A 20,732-nucleotide genomic window follows, 5' to 3' on the forward strand; every position below is an offset into this window, starting at 1 on the left:
GGTTTGACCGTGTGAAACTACCCTTTAGAAAAATGTACCATGGTAAGGTAACCCTACAGTTACTTTTACTTGATATCAGCCACACTGTCAAAAAAAGTGGGGGAAAACTAGAAAAAAAAAGTTTGTGGACACTTAAAACAAACAAACAAACAAAAGAAAAAAGACAAAGGATATTTGACACTTGGATATTTACAGTATGCGTCGTATCAAAACCATCTAACAAAGAAGTGTTAAGAAAAAAAAAAAAAAAAACTACATAGGCCTACAAAAATAACTAGTTTAGTAATCTGTATTACAGGTCAAGCTGTTAAGTTTATTGCAGTTTTTTTTTAATATCTGGTCTGATCTTTATGTAGCCTAAGCTACAGCACTTTTTGATCTAGTTTGTTTGCTCTCACTTTAGATAGCATATCTCACATTTATGTCATTTCAAACCTGTTTCAGACCTAAGAACCAGGAAACCATAAACTATATGAAACATCAAATTTAAAGAATCTGGTGATGAAGAAAATAATAAATTCTAGTCTATAGCTACCTTACGCAGAAGAATCTATGGTTTAGAGGGGAATGATTTCGATGAGATATAGCCTACTAAGAGAAATTGCAGTGATTTCAGAAATGTTTTAATGACAGGGCGAGAGGTGGGAGGGGTGCTGAATATTTTATGAAGGTGGGTGTTTGATCTTAATGTTTAATAAGGCAGTCTGTGTGATGCAACCTTCACCTCAACTAGTTTTACTGCCTATTTATCCTTTATCACATTTCTGTATCTTTTTTTATGTTTTTAATATGAATAAAATATTATAAACAATGCAACTATAAACAAATAAATAATGCCAACAGGCCATTAAAAGATATATCATGTTTAGTGCTTGTTGTTCTGTTGAGCTGCTCAATTAATTTGGATTTTTAAAAACCGAATCAGAATTTATGGTTGTTCTATTTAGCCTAACTCAAAAGAAAACATTCAAATACTAAAGAATATTATTTTAGCTAATAATGGAAGTCTATATAACTAATGGATGACGTTTATATGTAAAGTAGAGTACTTGTAGTGTTTACTTTGTGGCAAATGGCTTTAGAATAAATAGATTTACTGTTTATTGTTATTCCACAGTTGTTCCAAATGAGGCACTGTTTAAATGTGTGCTTATACTGACATCTTGTGGCCGAATAGTACATTGTTCGCTGAGTGTTTGTGATTGGAGGATTTTGCCGATGCTTTCACTAGAGCTACGTACAAATGAAGAATATCGCAAAACAAGTGTTTGTTTAAGGAGACAATTGGAGAGGAGATTATATTATATTCCCTTTAACATTTTTTTTAAATATTTGTATACAATATGTAAATTGTATTATATATCATTATATTGATATAGCCTAAGTAAATTGTCTTCTCTAATTATATTCTCCAAAGTGTCTTCCTGAGGTAGGCTACTCTGTGGATGTTGTAATGATGAATTATTGTTGTTGTTAGGGTAGGGGTAATCTAGACTAGCCAAAAATTGAGAAATTACCCTTGCCATTAAAGCAGGTAATCGGTTAATGCATAACATGTGCATGTAAAAGATCATGTGTAAACAAGCTTTAAAAAAAAACAAAAAAACAAAAAAAACAATGGTCCATTCATCTATCGATCTCAATAGTAAATATTGAAAACAAAAATCAATGACACCAACGAAATTAATGTTAGGACATCAGAAAAATAAAATTGTTACAGTATCTGGAATATTCCTGGGATTATTTTGGACTGGAATTAGATAACTGCTACCCTGCAATGAATGAATTGCAATAAGAAAAAGGTCACCGTGTCTTCTTTGAAATAAAAAGACCGTGTATTGTAGAGAATGATAGCACTAATAATAGTAACGCACAATTACATAAGTGAGTCAACTGTCAAGAGCTGACTTTATTTCTTAAGTCATGATATTGTGTGAATTATTCTAGTTTTAAAAAAGGAGGAATAATTATATTCTTGATTTGAACTTATATTGTGTAGCTTTATTGTGTGTTTTTTAATTGTTATCTTCGTTGTAATGTATGTTTTATTGATCTGTATATTGTTTTTTTTTCTTCTTTTTTCCACAAGGTGTTGCGTTCAAGAAGTCAATAAAATAGCCTACTATTTAAAATGATTTATTATTAATTATAATTTTTCATGTTTTAGTAAAAATGTATTTATTTAAAGCAGGATTTAATTTATTGTTTAGCTCGTTCTTTTATTATTACTTTTCACTTTTTTTAATTTCGATTTATTTTCGAAGACGGAGAGATTGTGGCGAATCTGCCATTTTTCAATTAAACTTGATCCAATATTACAAAAAGAAATGGCGAAAGTGTCGAACTGAATCCCTGCCGTCACTTACTCATTTTTGAGGATTTCATCATTCAGTTCCGCGGTGTAGTTGCTCCTCCTCTCGGTCCATGCTGTCTCTGCGTAGCGCAACATCAGCACTCCTCCTCAGGACCGGTACACAGATCGCCACCGTCCGCGCTGTTCCGAGGGTCCGATCCAGTCCCATACGCCTGTGTGCTTCCCCTCCGATCAGAGCACTCTCGCTGTCGGGCTGTTTGTGTGAGAAGAAGAAGAAGAGAAGCGCGTGGCTGGACATGACGGGAGGACAGAATATGGATGGCAGTATTGAAGAGGTTCTGGCTCCCTTGAGGCTGGCAGTGAAGGAGCAGGTAATGACACGCAATAACAAGCATTACACTATATCACATTGTCATGCTTTGCATTAAATACGTATTTGCGTTTTATTCGAGGTGGAAACATCATTTAGGAATGTAATGCGGCCCTTTTAAGTTATTCAAAACAGTTAAAATGGCTTATTATGGAAAACTACATAATGCTTTTTTGCAAAAGTGATATTTCAGGAAGTGTATTACAGTTTGGTGGTTTTATTTCGGGTTTGTACTGTTGGATGATTCAGTCTGTCAGTGCCACGTTTGAGATGAGCAATTCTGACATTCAGAGACCAATGGAGACTGAGGGTGGGAGGGAAAAACACAGACAGTTAAAACGAAACTCACCATATTTCTAGGAAAATGTTGATGGATACATATGTATTCTAATATGTAATCATAGTAATAAACTAAATTGTTTATTTTATCTCATAGGGTGATCTTGTGCGTAAGTTGAAGGCAGAAAATGCTCCTGACGTTGATGTCAATAAGGCCGTTGCAGAACTGAAAGCTCGCAAGAGAACCCTTGAGGCCAAGGTGAGAAATGTTATTCTGTCTTTCATGTTTCCTTTAAGTAACGTGGGGATGCCGTAAAATATGAAGTGTTTAGTTGTTAGGTTCAATACCTTTTCTTTTATCCCAGTTCAATACGCATAGACTGTAGAGTGCAACAGTTCGTGAACACTTCTTCAGCGATCTTGGTTCCAGGAGGGGTTTTTCTATAAATGTTTCTCATTAGGGATTTTTAAAATAAAAAAGTAAAAGTAAAGAGTTGTTTTTATGTTCGTTAAAGAGCGACAAACCAACCAGCTACGAGGTACAGTATGTATGTGTATGTGTGTGTGTGTGTGTGTGTGGTTGTTTGTGTGTCGATACATGAAATACATTTTTTTTTCTTTTTTTTCTTTTTTTTTTCTGAAATGTCAGTTTGGTTTTTCAGTGGCATTGCATATGTTGTAATTTTTACAACAGGTGCAAAAGTTCTGATATTATTTATCTTTGTTTTATATTTATGTACTGTATATATATATATATATATATATACACTGTATACTTACATATATGCATACATATGGGACCGGTCAAAAATTTGGAAACATTACTATTTTTTTTGTTGAAAGAAGTCTCTTATGCTCATCAAGCCTGCATTTATTTGATCAAAAAACAGTAATAAAATAACAGTCTAACAGTAATAAAAAAGTAATATTGTGAAATATTATTACAATTTAAAATAATGGTTTTCTATTTTAATATACTTTAAAATGTAATTCATTCCTGTGATGGCAAAGCTGAATTTTCAGCATCATTACTCCAGTCTTCAGTGTCACATGATCATTCAGAAATCATTGTAATATGCAGATTTATTATCAATGTTGGAAACAGTTGTGCTGCTTAATTTTTTTTTTTATAACCTGGGATACTTCATCTTTTATAAATAAAAAGTTAAAATAGAACAGGATTTAGTAAAAATAGAAATCTTTTGTAATAATACACACTACAGTCCAAAAGTTTTTTTTATATATTTTTTTTTAAAGAAATTGATACTTTTATTCACTTTTGTGTTAAATTGATAAGAAGTGATAGTAAAGATTTATATTGTTAGAAAATATTTATATTGTGACATGTGACACTGAAGACTGGAGTAATGATGCTGAAAATTCAGCTTTGCATCACAGAAATAAATTATATTTGAAAGAATATTAAAATAGAAAACCATTATTTTAAATAGTTATAATATTTCACAATATTACTGTTTTTTTTCTGTATTTTTGAAGAAAATATATATTTTTTTTAAAGTAGGGCTAATGTTTCTAAACATAAAAAAATAATGTTTTTGATTGGTACTAATATATATATATATATATATATATATATATATATATATATATATATATATATATATATATATATATATATTTGATTACTTCATTTGCAGTGCTTTATGGGAGTGGGCAGGCACTTGAGAGTTCTTTTGGTGCAGTGTGCTTGTTTTGATTCTCTGATTGGTGAAGATTTCTTAGCAGAATTGTGGGTTTTTCACCAAGACTTTTGCTGTTAAATGCGACCATTTATGTCAGGGATGGGCAACTTCGGTCCTGAAGGGCCACTGTCTTACAGAGTTTAGCTCCAACCCTGAAAAAATCACCTGCCTGTAATTTTCAAGTAATCCCGAGGACCTTGATTAGCTTGTTCAGGTGTGTTTGATTAGGGTTGAAGCTAAACTCTGTAGGACAGTGGCCCTCCAGGACCGAAGTTGCCCATCCCTGATTTATGTGAACACATGGCTTCAACAAAAGCATATATTTATCGATTAACAACCTCGTAGCTCGCAATAGTTTTCTTTAAGGGTTTATACTGTAAGTTATAGTAAAAAAAGAGACCATTATGGTATAGGAGACCATAATGGGATTTTTACCTTTGGAACCTGACTGTTGCTAGCCTGGTTCTACCAGACTCTCGTACATTTTATTTGTGCTGAAGGAAAATTAAATTGAGCGGAAGTGCGTAGGAGGGCGCACCCAGGCTAGACTGTTGCACTCATCTGTCTGAAAGCAGCTAGCTGTACTGGTTCAACCAATAGTGTGAGTTTAGGGGCGGGACTGTCTGTATGACCGACCAATGGCGGGTGGGTAAAGTGTTCTGGAAACCTGTTTGAAAACCACCATTATTTTTGCAGTTCTGTTTAATAACACATTACACACTTCATCTTTAATAATCAGAAGATTGTTAGCTTGAATAAGTTGCTTTGAGTTCATTTAGTTTTGTATGTCTTATCAAAATTATTTACATAAGTCCATTTGTCTCTTTTTTTCCATTTTACAGGAGCTTGCCTTACAGCCCAAAGATGACATTGTGGATCGAACCAAGATGGAAGACACTCTAAAAAGACGTTTCTTTTACGATCAGGCATTTGCTATCTATGGCGGTGAGTATTTTCAGTGTTTACAATATTCCTCCATATATAAGTATTTTAATAACTTTATTACTAGTAAAAAATAACTAAGATTGGCTTGTTATCGTCAACTAATAGTTTGTTTTTGTGTGTGAGACAGGTGTGAGTGGGCTGTATGACTTTGGGCCAGTCGGATGTGCTCTGAAGAACAATATTCTCCAGGTCTGGAGGCAACACTTCATCCAGGAGGAGCAGATTCTGGAGATCGACTGCACCATGCTTACACCAGAACCCGTCCTCAAGTGAGCATTCAGCTTTCTATTCACCTTTAATCTGTTCATTCAATCTATTGCCATGGCATCATCTCTGGAACTCTTATTCAGTGCTTTTGTCGTGTTTCAGGACATCCGGACATGTGGATAAATTTGCCGACTACATGGTCAAGGATGTCAAGAACGGAGAGTGTTTCCGTGCCGACCACCTCCTTAAAGGTTTGTCATTGTTTCTTATATTAACAACCGTTCGTCTGTGTTGAGCTCAATGAGACAATCAGGCTCAGGTCAGCTCTGTTGTCCACTGTTCTGACTCCTCCATGGATGCTGTAGATGTTCAGGGGTAAAAGAAAACAATAGGATCTGTAAGAATCACAAAGGCTTTATCAGGGAACCAGTCCGACTAGACCACCAACCGACTGAAATGAATTAGTGGTTTATACTCTGACAAACTGTGCCACCTAAATCTGGACTCCTTAAAGTTGCCAAAGTTAACTTTATGGATTTTTAGAAAATATTGATGACTCTTCTTGCACTTTTTTTTTTTTTTAAATAAAAAGCTCTATAATGAAAATGCCCCTACCTGTAAGTTATTAGCAAGTATAATGTTTCAGGGTGATTTAACCAATTAACTTTAAATGGTTTCAATAGGAAATTTCTATTTCAAAATGTCAAAAATGTGAAAGCTGTTTAGGTTTTTATTTTAATATTTAATTTTAATATTGGGAATATACAGTAATAGTGGCAGTAATATGTCCTGTGGTGAAATTAAACAAATAAATAAATTCTACTACTAATAATAATAATGCATGTCTTGTCTTTTGCTTTTTAGCTCATCTACAGAAATTAATGAGTGACAAAAAATGTACGGCAGATAAGAAAACTGAGATGGAGAGTGTCATCACTCAGGTATGTCTCACTTGAGCAATGTTTTAATAATCGTTCATGAATAGGGATGTCCACACAGAATCCGCAAGAATTTTTTGGGGTGTAATCATTTGTTTATTTGATTTATTGATTAGTTCTGTTTATTATTATTATTTTTTTCAGATGGATAACTACACTCAGCAGGAGTTGGCAGATTTGTTTGTGCAATACAATGTCAAGTCTCCCATTACAGGAAATGACCTCACACCTCCCATCTCATTCAACCTGATGTTCCAGACCTCCATTGGGCCTGGGGGCAACATGCAAGGGTATGTTGGGCACCACTAGACTACATGCTATAATTTTAAAATACCCAAAGTATGAAGACTGATTCATTACTCTTGGGGCTACATTATTTCCTTAGCTATTTAAGGCCAGAAACCGCTCAGGGAATCTTCCTCAACTTCAAACGTCTTTTGGAGTTCAACCAGGGGAAGCTGCCATTCGCCGCCGCCCAGATCGGAAACTCCTTCAGGAATGAGATCTCTCCTCGCTCTGGCTTGATTCGCGTCAGGTGCTGATTATGATTTCCTTTTGAACATAAGTCGCTTTGGTTGTTTTGCTGTCACGCAGAAGTGTTTCCATTGGGATTTCAAATGTACTGAAGTGATATTTCTCTCCATAGAGAGTTTACGATGGCTGAGATTGAGCACTTTGTAGACCCGACTGAGAAGGTTCATTCCAAGTTCTCAAATGTTGCTGATCTGCAGATCATGCTTTACTCCTCCAAAGCTCAGACTAGTGGGCAATCTGCCCAGATAATGAGGCTGGGTGATGCAGTGGAGCAGGTTAGTCAAGATCTCATTTATGATGCACTGATTATAATTAACAGTTCGGTTGTTCTAACAAACATTTGTACTCTGTATAGGGGATCATCAACAACTCCGTCTTGGGCTACTTCATTGGAAGGATCTACCTTTATCTGGTCAAAGTGGGTGTGGCAAAAGACAAGCTTCGTTTCCGTCAGCATATGGACAATGAGATGGCCCACTATGCCTGTGACTGCTGGGACGCTGAGACCAAAACCTCCTATGTACGTTCAGTGTTTGCTCGAGGACCTTCTGTGCAATAGAATTGGTGTTTATTTGTGTGTTTGCACGTGCTGTTTTTCAGGGGTGGATTGAGATTGTGGGGTGTGCTGATCGCTCCTGTTACGATCTTCTGTGCCACGCACGGGCCACCAAAGTCCCTCTGGTTGCTGAGAAACCCTTGAAGGAACCCATATCCTTCAACTTCCTGCATTACATTACTAATTACAATTGTCAAAGCATTTGATTGGGATTTGAATGTCTCAGCACAGAATGTTAGTTCTGTTTGTCTTCAGTCACCTTCCTTAACTGCTTCACACAAAGTTGTAAATGTTGTCCAGTTCGAGCCAAACAAAGGAGCTATCGGCAAAGCATATAAGAAGGATGCCAAGTTTGCCATGGAGTACCTGGCCATCTGTGATGAATGCTATATCACAGAGCAGGAGAAACTTCTCAACGAGAATGGGTGAGCATCATCGATATTAAAGGGGACATTTCATGAAAATCTGACTTTTTCCGTGTTTAAGTGCTGTAATCGGGGGTGCATCTACCAACCCAGAAAACGTGAAAAGTGACAACCCAGTAACTTTGTTTAGATGAGCCTTTCTCTGCAAGGAAGGGGATCTTATTATAATATTATTGCCCCTTAAAGGGTTAGTTCACCCAAAAATGAAAATTATGTCATTAATGACTCACCCTCATGTCGTTCCAAGCGTGTAAGACCTCCGTTCATCTACGGAACACAGTTTAAGATATTTTAGATTTAGTCCGAGAGCTTTCTGTCCCTCCATTGAAAATGTATGTACGGTATACTGTCCATGTCCAGAAAAGGTAATACAGACATCATCAAAGTAGTCCAGTGGCTCAATCTTAAGTTTATAAAGCGACGAGAATACCCGCCCAAGTAGCAGTGCTTCGGCTTCTGAGAATATAGGCTAGTTCCCAGTATGTATACGGTTAGAAGATGGCTGTTTCTCATGTGACCTTGTTATTTGTACACGCTGTGACTATACAAATCACAACATGTAAATAGTAAAATGTTGCCGTTATTTTTGTCACTTATTGGGAGCAGTATGCTAGCTGGAGCCGTTTACCTCCAGTCTTTGTGCTAAGCTAGGCTAGGGATGGGTGCGTCAGACAGAGTTACGGCACGCACGGAGATGAAAAGGGTATGTATGGACTTATCTAACTCTGGGGGATACGGTGAATAAGCTAAAGTCCCAAAAAGTCGGCGTGTTCCTTTAAAATAAAGTGTTACCAAAATGTTTAATGTCAATGACCCTCGAATATGAAGATTCACTATATAAAGGCAGTTTTTTTGTGTGTTTTTTTAATCAAAATGACAGTAAAAGTTGTAAAATTGTGAAATATATTTACAACTTTTTTTTCTAATTGAATATTTTTTTTAAATGTAATTTATTTCTAATAGCAAACATGTTTTTACAGCATCATTACTCCAGTCTTCAGTGTTACATGATTATTCAGAAATTGTTCAATATGCTGATTTGGTGCTAAAGAAACTTTTCTTTTTATCACAGTTGAAAACAGTTGTGCTGCTTAATATTTTTGTGGAAACCATGATAAATGTTTTAGGATTCTTTCATGAATAGAAAGTAATTAAAAAACAGCATTTATTTGAAATAAAGAAATTTACAATGTTATAAAAGATTTCTGTCACTTTTGATCAATTTAATGCATCCTTGCCGAAGAAAAGTATTAATTCCTTAAATCTAACTGTTCCCCAACTTGTTTAATGGTAATGCATAAGTTTATAATAATAAATAAATAATAAATCAATAAATAATTGGCTTTTATTTGTCTTAGTCCTAAAGTCAATGTACATACTTTTTGCAATTATTATGTTAACAGTTTTCGCCTGTCCAATATTAAAATATAAGGGATATTTTTATTTGATATTGGTACTATTTTGAATTAAATGCAGTCAAATTCTTATTGACTATTTAAAAAACGGGCATACAAGCCCTTTGATATGTCCCATCCCAGCTTCCTTTTTCAATAGGCAAAACTTTGCTCATCAAGTTTTGTCAGTTTTTTAAACCTATAGTGCCCACTAATATGATTCTGTTCATTGATTGGTTTCCTCTGTCACTGCAGCGAGTTCACCATTGAGACTGAGGGCAAGACTTTCAAACTCACCAAGGACATGGTTAATGTCAAGAGGTTCCAGAAGACCCTGCATGGTAAGAGGCAGAAACTAACCTTTTATGTCTGCATAACAAGAATATGTAAAATACATAAACTTTCATTTATCCACAGTTGAGGAGGTTGTTCCTAACGTGATCGAACCCTCCTTCGGCATCGGAAGAATCATGTACTCCATCTTTGAGCACACATTCCGTATCAGAGAGGGTGACGAACAGAGAACGGTAAACACATTATGCTGTAATATTCTGTTATTAATATGTTTGTCTTGCTTTATTAATGAATGTTGCGGCTTTCTCTGTTCAGTATTTCAGCTTTCCTGCAACTGTTGCACCATACAAATGCTCCGTCCTTCCATTGAGCCAAAATCAGGAATTTGTGCCGTTTGTTCGAGAATTATGTGAGTAATAACATCTCTTACTTTATTTATAAAAAAACATTATCGATATCGAAATAATATTTGTAATAACTTCGCTTCGCTCTACAGCTGAAGCCCTGACCAGGAATGGTGTCTCCCACAAGGTGGATGATTCCTCAGGATCTATTGGTAGGCGCTATGCCAGAACCGACGAGATCGGTGTTGCATTCGGTATCACCATCGATTTTGACACTGTTAATAAGACGCCCCACACAGCCACTTTGAGGGACCGTGACTCCATGAGGCAGATCAGGGCTGAGGTAAAGCAGTTGATCATAATTGTGTCTTCATTTCATTTGAGTGAGTGTTTGTGTTGACTATTTTGCTGACATGTACAACCTGTTTCTTTTACAGGTTACCGAGTTGCCCGAAATTATTCGTGACCTGGCCAATGGTGCCATCACATGGGCAGAGGTGGAAAGCAAGTACCCGATCTTTGAAGGCCAGGAGACCAGCAAAAAGGAAACGGTGGAGGAGTAGGCTTTCTATTTGTCCAACTCATCTGCCTTTTCACTGGAGGCAGTCACAGACATTTTTACATCTGCATTCATAGGATTAAAGTTATGGCAATTATAATGTACAACCAATCAATGTGCACCAGATGTTCCACACAATTGGAACCACTCAAGTACTCCTTTAAAAATCAAGGAAACTCTGTAAGGACCTAAGGATGACCGTAACTAGGTTACTGTATTAGTAAAAGGATTTCACCATTCCTGTTTATGGGTTGATAAATGAAGACATGAATCTTGTATATGGTCAAATAAATCAAACCAGCACTTTCTGGACCTATAAGAGTGTGTTTGGTCAATTTTTGTTTGATCAAGTGTGTATTAAGTGAAAGATGCACTGAATTCGTTGGCCACGTGGGGGCATAACAGCTCCTAGATAGTTGATTTTGTATGGCTAAAATCTTTTTGACTCAGAGTCTCCTCATTGTCCAACACAAGGCTCCCTGATACATGCTATTATAGGCTTGTATTTAAAATTATTTTTTGAAACGGAAACTGGAAGTATTGATATTTAACTAACTGCAATTCATTTTGTTACTTTATTGTAATATAAAACCATTCTTGATCTTGTTTTTTTTTTCTTTTGTAATTTAGACTATTTTAATAAACTTTAAAAAAAAGTATTAAATTAAGTACTTTTTATTCATCTTGAGGCTCCCTAGTGGGCCCTGGGTTGAAAACCACTAGTTTTTAATGTTTCTCAGGACGAAGCTTGGTGATGTGGATGTTAGATATGTTAACATATTACATTGTTCTGCTTAAACTAAACTGCCGAACTGCCAGGACTTACTAAATCAACTCATTATGGCTAAATCTGGTATTTCAGGTGTTTTTAATGTGATACACTGTAAAAAATTATATGATCAATAAGTTATGACAACATGTTTTTACATTATGTTTTACTTAAATTTTATATATTTTTATTATAAGTTAAGCAATTTTCCCTTTTTTTAAGTTATCTAAGATTCCACACTTTTTTTTAAAAAAGTTTAATGCAATTTAAGTTGAAATTATTTAAATATACAAGCTGATTGTACTTAAAAATTTAAGGCAACAACTTTTTTTTTACTTTTTCTTTTTTCAGTGCATAGATAATGGCTTAATTTAGAACTAGGTAACTAAGATTTAAGATGAGCTAAGATTATCATGTTTTATTTTTGAATGGAATGGTGTTTAGGTTTGAAGATAGATAGGTGCCCCAGCCCAAATTGTCAACCAAATATGATCATCCAAAAACAGCCTTGACCCTGACAGAAACAGGTGTGGAAGTGTGTGAATGTATGCCAGGGCTCCTGGCATTTCTTAAAGGCTGCTAAACAACTAATAGCCTAAAATACATTTCAGTTATATTAAGGGACTGTAACAATGCTCTGTATGAGCAAATAGCTCTTTAATAATGTGCTGATAGGTGGATTCTGTGGACTAATGTAGGCTCATGCACAAGTGGTAGGCAGTGTAAAAGATTTGTCCAATACCTTCCTTTATATACAGTAGCTTATATCATCTACTGTGTCTTATCAGAGTTTACTTTAGGATGGACTACCATTACCTAACATGCCTTCTCTAGTTGACCCCTGACCTATGGGAAACCAGTGATTTCAGTCTTAACAAAAGCAAAACTTGATATTCCACACCCATGCTTCTCAGGTAAAGTTTCATATATTTATTGTATATTTATATAAATGTTCCATAGCCTATAGTGTTTCCTTTTATAATTGTGCGTATATATTTATGTTACATACTTTTTCTAACCCATCTTCTATTTCTTATGTAGGGCATTCAGTATGCAAGCAATGGCGGTCCAAGCCTGTTTCTATTGATACAACATGGCACAATGGGTCCGCCCCCTATGGGCAGCTTCAGATGAATATAAATACCTCTCCTGTTCACCTTTAACTGTCCGCAACTGCCCAACAGGCAGTTTGTGCGCCCAACTGACACCTTGTAGAAACAGAGAGGATGCATTAGACTATTATTTTACTGATCTTTTCTATACATTTTTGTGATTATTTTAAGTTCAAGTGGATTTTTCAGTATTTCAAAGGCCCTTTCGGTGGCATTGCTGTGCTCAAGGTTAGTACAATAGGTGTTTCTAAAATCTGCTCGGCACCTACATGCAGTGCATGACCCACTAACATTTAACCAAGAAATAATCTGCTAATTTACTTCAGGTGAAATCTCACAATAACAAACATCACAACAAAGCAGACCTTGTTATTTGAGTTCATACCTTTAAATGATTAGAAGATAAACAGACAAAAGAATAATCTCCTGGTTAGAAAAGAAAGCATTTGGCTTGAAATGTATAAGTGATGCTTCAGTCAGTACAATGAGAGCAGAAAATAGTCTAGCTAAAAATAGCATGTGCTCACATAGTGTAGATGCTTCCTGCTCACACAATTCAAATCATTGGAAACTTCTGCCCTGCCCAGAAATATCAAATTCTTTTTGGTTTTATTCATTTATTCTTGAAAGAAAGTGTTCAGAGATTAATATATAATTCAGTAACACTTCGATAGTACACTTACGACATTGTACTAACTATAAGTAACTTTGCAACTACATGTCAACTAGCAGTCATTAGAGTATTAGTAGACTGTCTGCTTAATATCTGCAACACTTTTTGATGCTCCCACAACAGACATTCTACTGACTATAAGTGACTTTGCATGCATATGTCAACTAACCCTAACCTTAATCCTAAACCAACAGCCTACTAGTACTCTAATGAGAGTTAGTTGCTAATTAATGAGAGTTAGTTGATGTATAGTAGTTGCAAAGTTGCTTATAGTTAGTAGAATGTCTAAAGTGGACTGATGCAATTTATATTTATGCAGTTTAACAGACTTTTATCCATTTACAAACATTCACAGCATACAGTTTATCAATTCATGTGCTCCCTGGGAAGCGAACCTATGACCTTGCTATTGCTAACGTCATGTTCTAAAAGTTGAGCTACAGTAACACCGCAATATTTCTTTCATCCCATAGTAGATTACCAATTACCAAGATATATTTTTAGTAGGATCTTAAGCACTCATTGGCTGTCTTGGTTGGGAAACATTTTAATGGCCAAATCCGACACCAGATTTGATTCTTCATTCAAACTGCACCTTTCCAAACTCTCTTAGGTTGTCCTGTGTACAATGGGGGTCAAAGCAGCTCTTCCGAGGTACGAGCTTTACTTGTATAATGTGGTGCTGTGTATGGCAATGTTCTGGGCTGCCAGATGGATATTTGACGTGTCCAGCTGTAAGTATACATGAACATATGGGACCCTAAAACGATGTCACTGTAAGAATAAAGTTTCTGGAGTGGTTTCTGTGAGGCTTTTTGCCATTTTACTGTAACATCCACCTGAGCTCCTTTTCTCACTCATAAATGTACATACACACTGTAAAAAGTGATCAGATGACTTAACTTAAAAAAGTGAGGAAACCAGTTGCCTTAAAATTATTAAGTAAATCAATTTCATGCATAATTTGGGGGAAAAAAGTTATGTGGAATTGTCAAGTTCACTTAACTTAATTTTTTCAATTACTTGCACATTTAACTTAATTAAATCAAAGTTGATTTACTTAATCACTTTAAGGCAACGGGTTTACAGTAGAGCAAAGAAATAGCACTACAGTTTACTGTACGAGGAAAAAGACAGCACAGCTATTCGCATGCCTCAGAAAGCTATGCAAAGTACGCCGCAGGGATCATATGTCAGTATTAATATACCAAGAGACTGAACAGAGAGAGAGAAGAGAAAGAGAAAGATACTATTGTGGGTTTATGACAAAATTTGCATTTGTATTCAATATACAGTAATAACATCATTGAATATGCAGTTTTTTGCATTCATATAATATACACATCTATAAATCCATGTTTTTGCAGGATTACATGAAAGGTATTATTGTGGGTTTATGCCAGAAACTACAAAATTTAATATATATATATATATATATATATATATATATATACACACAAACACAAACTTTTGTTTGATGCGATTAATCACAATTAATCGATTTGACAGCGCTAGTAATAATATCAATGGATAAGCAATTTTTTGCATCCATGCATTTACATCTATTAATCAGGGCATTACATGACTTTATGATTCTTTATTCAGCAAATGCCAACAAAAAAACCTTCAAGACCAGTGTTCAGCCAGGATGGTACTACTCTGGCAGAAAAATGGTGAGATTTTGTATGTATAATTTCATACTGGATCTAAATAATATTGTGAATGTGGACTGATTTATCAGTGTCGCTCTGCAGGATACAGCTGACGTCGAGTGGATGATGTGGTTCTCCACGTTCAGAGTGCATATCATCTTTGCACTCTCAGGTCATGTGATCTTTGCCAAGATCTGCTCCTTGCTGGCTCCGCAGGTGGCTCTTGAAAGTCCAGACACATCTGTGTTACATGTGACACTATTGACTAAATTTATCACTTCATACGGCCCACCTGAGAGGCTCATTCTCTCATTTTTCCCCATCCCACAGTACAGATCTCTGGTGTTCATGGTGTACGGTATGCTGGCAGTTTTCTGCAGTATGGGCTGGGCTTACGTCATGCTCATCCTGTCCCACTGTGTGCTGCTCTATAGCATCTCTCTGGTCAAGCTCAGGTGGCTCTGCTTCGTTGCTGGACTCACTACATTGGCTACTTTCAAAATGGAGCCCTTCATTTCCTGGCAGGCATGTCACTGACAACTGTAAAAATATAAAATATAAAAATGTAAATAGTGCTATAAGCTATAATATATAATGGTCATCACCATTTGGTATTATTATAAAAAAAAAATTAAATGGAAAGAAATTAAATCTAAATGTTTATGTTATACATAATGTAATTTTAAAATAAACAAGAAATATTATTATAATAATTAATTATTATTAATATTGAATAATATTATTATTAATAAAATAAATTAAATCTAAATGTTTATACATTTAATAAATTTAATTATAAATGTTATTTTAAAAAATAAACAAAATAAAATAATAAATATAATTATCTTCACTAATTATTATTTCTATTGTTTAGTACTAATATCAAAATGAAAAGAAATTCAATCTAAATGTTTATAAATGCTATAAATATTTAATGATATATTTTATTAAGAAAAATAAGCAAATAAAATAAACAATAAATAACATTATTATCATTAATTATTATTACTTTTGTATATTATTATTATTATTAGTAGTAGTAGTAGTAAAATATTTTTTATAAATGTTATACACTTTTAAATTATGTATTTTATTTAAAAAATAAGAACATTTAATTAAATAAACAATAATTACCATATTGTCATTACTTATTACTATTGTATATTGTTATTATTATTAAAAATAAAAAAATCTAAATGTTTATAAAGTTATACATTTTATTTAAAAAATAAGAGAATATAATAAACAAGAAATACCATTATTATAATTAATTATTAGTGTACACTTATTATTACTATTATTTTTATTATTAAAATGAAAAGAAATGAAATCTAAATGTTTATAAATGATGATGATAACAATAATGATAATCATTGTTTTTTATTTTAATAAAAATAATCATTCTTATTATTCATTATTAAAATAAAAGAAACAAATAAATTACAATGAACAATACATATCATTCTTATTATTTGTGATTATGATTGTGTTCATTTGAGATGGCTCATCTTTCAGGCAGGTTTTGTGACTGGCAATTTTGATCTCCGTCCTCTTCTGTTCTACGGCGGCTGTGGTTTCACCATCATGCGCTGTATGAGTTTTGCTCTTGAGAACTGTGAGAGAAAAGATGGAAACTACAGCATCCTGGAGCTTCTCAAGTACAACTTTTACCTCCCCTTCTTTTACTTCGGACCCATCATGACATTCGACAAGTTCTACATTCAGGTCTGCAACTAAATTTACCGAATGAAATGATGGTTTGATTATTTTCCAAATGAATAGCGTTGCCCTTTGACACCCCACCAGGCCAATAACCCTGACCTGACAAGAAAGGACGGGGAGATGTGGAACATTTCCATCCAGGCCCTGCTACACCTGGGGGTTATTATGATAGTGGCAGTCCTCTTTCACTTCATGTACATTCTGACCATTCCTAGTGACATGAAGCTCCTTAAACGCATCTCTGACTGGGCCCTCGGTAAGCATGTGTGTGTTAGTATTCATTTTGCTCAAGTTTATCAATGTCCAAAAGACCACCATAGCCTTTCTTTTCTTCCACTATTCAGTTGGATTGGCCTACTTAAATCTGGTGTATGATTGGGTGAAAGCGGCAGTGATGTTTGGAGTGATAAACACAGTATCAAGACTGGATCACCTGGACCCTCCCAAACCCCCGAAATGCATTACATTGCTTTATGTTTTCTCTGAGGCGTGAGTGAGCCATTTTAATTTGTTGTCTTTTTTAATTTGTCATAAATTGATTTTGATATAGTCAGTAAAACAAAACTATATTCATTATTCTAAAAATGAAAAACATTCCATTTTTTTACAGACACTTTGATCGAGGAATAAACGAATTTCTATGCAAGTATGATTGACATTGTTACATCTATCAGACTTTTAAATGGGAAAGTTCACCCAAAAATTAAAATTCTTTCATCATTTACTTGCCCTCAAGTTGTTCCAAACCTGTATGAATTTCTTTCTTCTGTTGGACACAAAAGAAGATATCTTAAAGAATGTCAGTAACCAGACAGTTGGCTGTAGCCATTAACTTCCATAGTATTTTTTCTCCTATGGAAGTCAATGACTACGGAATACCGTCAAATGTTTGATTACCAACATTCTTTAAAAGATCTTCTTTTGTGTTCAACAGAAGAAAGAAACTTATACAGGTTTGGAACAACTTGAGGTTGAGTAAATGATGAAAGAATGTTTATTTTTGGGTGAACTATCACTTTAAGCAACACAATGCTTTCAAGCATCAGTATTTTAACAAAGAATGCTGTCATCTCCACAGGTATGTTTATAACTATCTAGGCGGAAAACATGAGAACATTTTGGATGAGCTGATAGCCTCTCTGTGCACGTTTGGCATCACAGCCCTCTGGCTGGGACCAAGCTGGGTGGTTTTCATCTGGTCTTTCTTAAACTGCTTTGGCCTTAATTTTGAATTGTGGACCGGAAAACTCTTCTCCATGGAACCTTTTATTTCAATTGAGGTAAGTTAAAGTAATATGACCAGTAATAATTTGCTGGATGTTGTAGTCAGGTACTCAATTCAAAGTGCTAATGATAGTTCTAGTGCGTCAGGGCTCCCTCTAGTGGTTAAATGTTAAAGGTTTGGTTCTAAAAAGGTCCTATAGTGCTCCATCTGGTGGTTAAATGTTAAATTACTGGTAATATAAACAAATTTACAAATGTTTCCTTCCACCAACAGATGGCGATATCAGATTCTATGTCACGCAGGATCAGGGCGGTGTTTAATACCTTCAACTTCTGGACAATTGTCCTTTACAATGTCCTGGCCCTGAACAGTCTTGAATTTGCCAAACTGGTTGCAAGTAGATTGTTACTTAAAGGTAAAGTACTGAGGTGGTACTTGAGCAATTTAAATGCATTTTTAAAAACCAAAAGATTTTATGTTTATCAAACTGTATGTTTTTTGGTCAGGTTTCCCCTTCACCACCATCACTGTGATGTTCGTTACCTACTGCTTGATTCAGCTGATCAAGGAAAAGGAAAGAAGACAGGCTTTGATTGACGATCCAGACCCAATCCCAATCCCAATCCCCCCTCCAGCCCCTGTTCCTGCACCCACTTCCACAGACCCCAGCACCACCCAGATGGACACTGTTGCCACCCAGCCTGTGGACCCAAACAAGCAAAAGGCAGAGTAGAGATCACACATGATGGTTACATTTTTTAAAAACCTGAATGGTTTTCTTAAACATATAGTGTCAACCATAGTCTAGAAATAGAGAGAAAGAATGTTTAATAACAGGACTGTAAGGTAAGATGCTGCAATCAAAACCACTATTTACATTTTTACAGAATTTCTCAACATTACAGACTCTTTAAATTAGTCACAGTTTTACATATGTAATAGGATTTTCAAATAAGTGCTTTGTAGTTAAAAACATAGAGGATGGATTTTATTACTACTAATTTTATAACCAAGTTTTAATTTAAATGAAATACAAACACCTAGTGTTCATACAAGAAGTTACTGCCTGAGGTTGAAAATATGTGCTTAAAGGATTAGTTCACCCAAAAATGAAAATTCTATCATAAATTACTCACCCTCATGTCGTTCCAAACCTGTAAGACTTTTATTCATCTTCGTAACACTTATTAATGAACTCTGAGAGCTTTCTGTCCCTCCATTGATAGCCTATGCAACTACCACTTTCAAGCCCCAGAAAGGTAGTGTGGTAAAGACATCATAAAAGTAATCCATGTGAATCCAGTGGTTTTACCTCAATTTCATAAAGCTACGTAAGTGCTTTGCGCAAAATAACATAATTTGCCACTTTATTTACAAAAAATTAATCTCCAATGCGCATTCACGAGAGCACCACGGCGCATGTGTGCTGTGTTGACGTACAAGTTACTTTGTAAAAAAGGGGTAAATTGTGTTTTTTTGGTGCAAACAAAGAATTTGCGTCACTTCATAAAAATGAGGTTAAACCACTGGAGTCACATGGATTGATGACAGAATTTTTATTTTTGGGTGAACTAACCCTTCAAATTAAAATAATGGACTGAAGATCACCAAGATTAGTTTATGAAGTTGTAATATATATTAAAATAATCTTCAATAATGACCTTGTGTATGTCTCTTTGTCAGCTTGCTAGTTCTTTTCTAAAGAGATCACAGAGGACATGGTTGCTTAAATTAAACTGTGACTCTTCACAAAAGCATGAATGCTGTTGAGAACATTCAAGATCTTTGATGTCATGAAACCCTTTTCACTCTAGGATATTTATATTAACTGGCATTAGCTCTATTTGTTCAACCGTTAAGGTAACCAAAGACCACATGAGAACTATTGATATTCTCATCAGTGACTCCTTATAAATAAAATTTGGGGAACAGTTGATATTAACCAGATATTTTGTCTTCATATTTTTGTGTTACTTTTTTAACACTTAAACGCATACCTCAGGTCTTTAGTGACCCGGGATGTCATTCACTAGCCTCCTCCTCATTAATTTTTTAAAGTTAGAAATCAACCTTTTTAGTATTTCTCAATCAATTCATTATAAACAATATTACAAGCAAAAGAAAAAAAAAGATAAAAGAATGCCTGTTTTCCCATAAAAATTGTATAGGGTCGCTAATGACCCGAGGTGTGTAACAGTGTAAGTATATTTTTTTCTGCACAACAATAATTGAATCTTTGATGACTGAATAAGTACAGTTCACCTTAATTTCACAAAGTGGCAATGTCTGATACACAATGATGAAGTGATGTTACCGCAGGCAGAAAACAAAAGAATAGGAAGAATCATCAGCAAAACTTGAAATTACTCAGATTTACTGCAGAGCAAGTACTGAACGCAATCAAATATTAGTGTCACTGTCACTTGATGGTGGATCTGGTGAAGAAGCTGTCAGCGATCAATATATTGATTTTGAAAATGATAGTTTTGAGCATATGTTTGAGATCATGAATGAGCCGAATGATGCAGAATGTACTGGGAAATGAGCTCTGACGAGGACAGTGATGATGGTATAAAACATCTGCTCAAACTGAACCCTTACAAAAAAACAAAAAAAAAGCTTTATGTTATTTATCTGTAATTGTTACTCTAATATCAGGAGAGTTTTATGTTATCGTGACAGGCAGAGATCCATCCGTGTTAGATATAGATCTGGGT

At 34.9% G+C, this 20,732-nt stretch overlaps 2 protein-coding genes across 3 annotated transcripts; both read left to right on the top strand.

Moving 5' to 3' along the window:
* Nucleotides 1–2,392: 2,392 nt before the first annotated feature.
* Nucleotides 2,393–11,181, top strand: gars1 (glycyl-tRNA synthetase 1). Its single transcript, XM_084102878.1, has 17 exons — nucleotides 2,393–2,685; nucleotides 3,121–3,222; nucleotides 5,509–5,611; nucleotides 5,739–5,880; nucleotides 5,981–6,069; nucleotides 6,683–6,759; nucleotides 6,901–7,046; nucleotides 7,142–7,291; nucleotides 7,403–7,565; nucleotides 7,646–7,810; nucleotides 7,891–7,998; nucleotides 8,126–8,271; nucleotides 9,921–10,006; nucleotides 10,083–10,192; nucleotides 10,275–10,368; nucleotides 10,456–10,646; nucleotides 10,741–11,181. Exons 1-17 carry the CDS (start codon nucleotides 2,425–2,427, stop codon nucleotides 10,864–10,866), a joined length of 2,259 nt encoding a protein of 752 aa, XP_083959004.1. The 5' UTR covers nucleotides 2,393–2,424; the 3' UTR covers nucleotides 10,867–11,181.
* A 1,578-nt stretch (nucleotides 11,182–12,759) lies between these two features.
* On the top strand, nucleotides 12,760–19,675 carry hhatlb (hedgehog acyltransferase like, b). 2 transcript variants are annotated; one of them, XM_084103022.1, is made up of 12 exons: nucleotides 12,760–12,971; nucleotides 14,030–14,150; nucleotides 15,022–15,089; nucleotides 15,171–15,284; nucleotides 15,399–15,593; nucleotides 16,584–16,793; nucleotides 16,875–17,046; nucleotides 17,135–17,279; nucleotides 17,401–17,436; nucleotides 17,869–18,070; nucleotides 18,289–18,430; nucleotides 18,522–19,675. In XM_084103022.1, exons 2-12 carry the CDS (start codon nucleotides 14,045–14,047, stop codon nucleotides 18,746–18,748), a joined length of 1,617 nt encoding a protein of 538 aa, XP_083959148.1. In that variant the 5' UTR covers nucleotides 12,760–12,971; nucleotides 14,030–14,044; the 3' UTR covers nucleotides 18,749–19,675. The 2 variants fall into 2 exon arrangements, with proteins under 2 accessions (XP_083959148.1, XP_083959147.1); XM_084103021.1 differs by having other exon boundaries at nucleotides 12,842–12,971; nucleotides 15,399–15,597; nucleotides 16,588–16,793.
* Nucleotides 19,676–20,732: the final 1,057 nt, after the last annotated feature.

Source organism: Abramis brama, assembly GCF_963993115.1.
Source record: "Abramis brama genome assembly, chromosome: 24".
NCBI classification, from domain to species: domain Eukaryota; kingdom Metazoa; phylum Chordata; class Actinopteri; order Cypriniformes; family Leuciscidae; genus Abramis; species Abramis brama.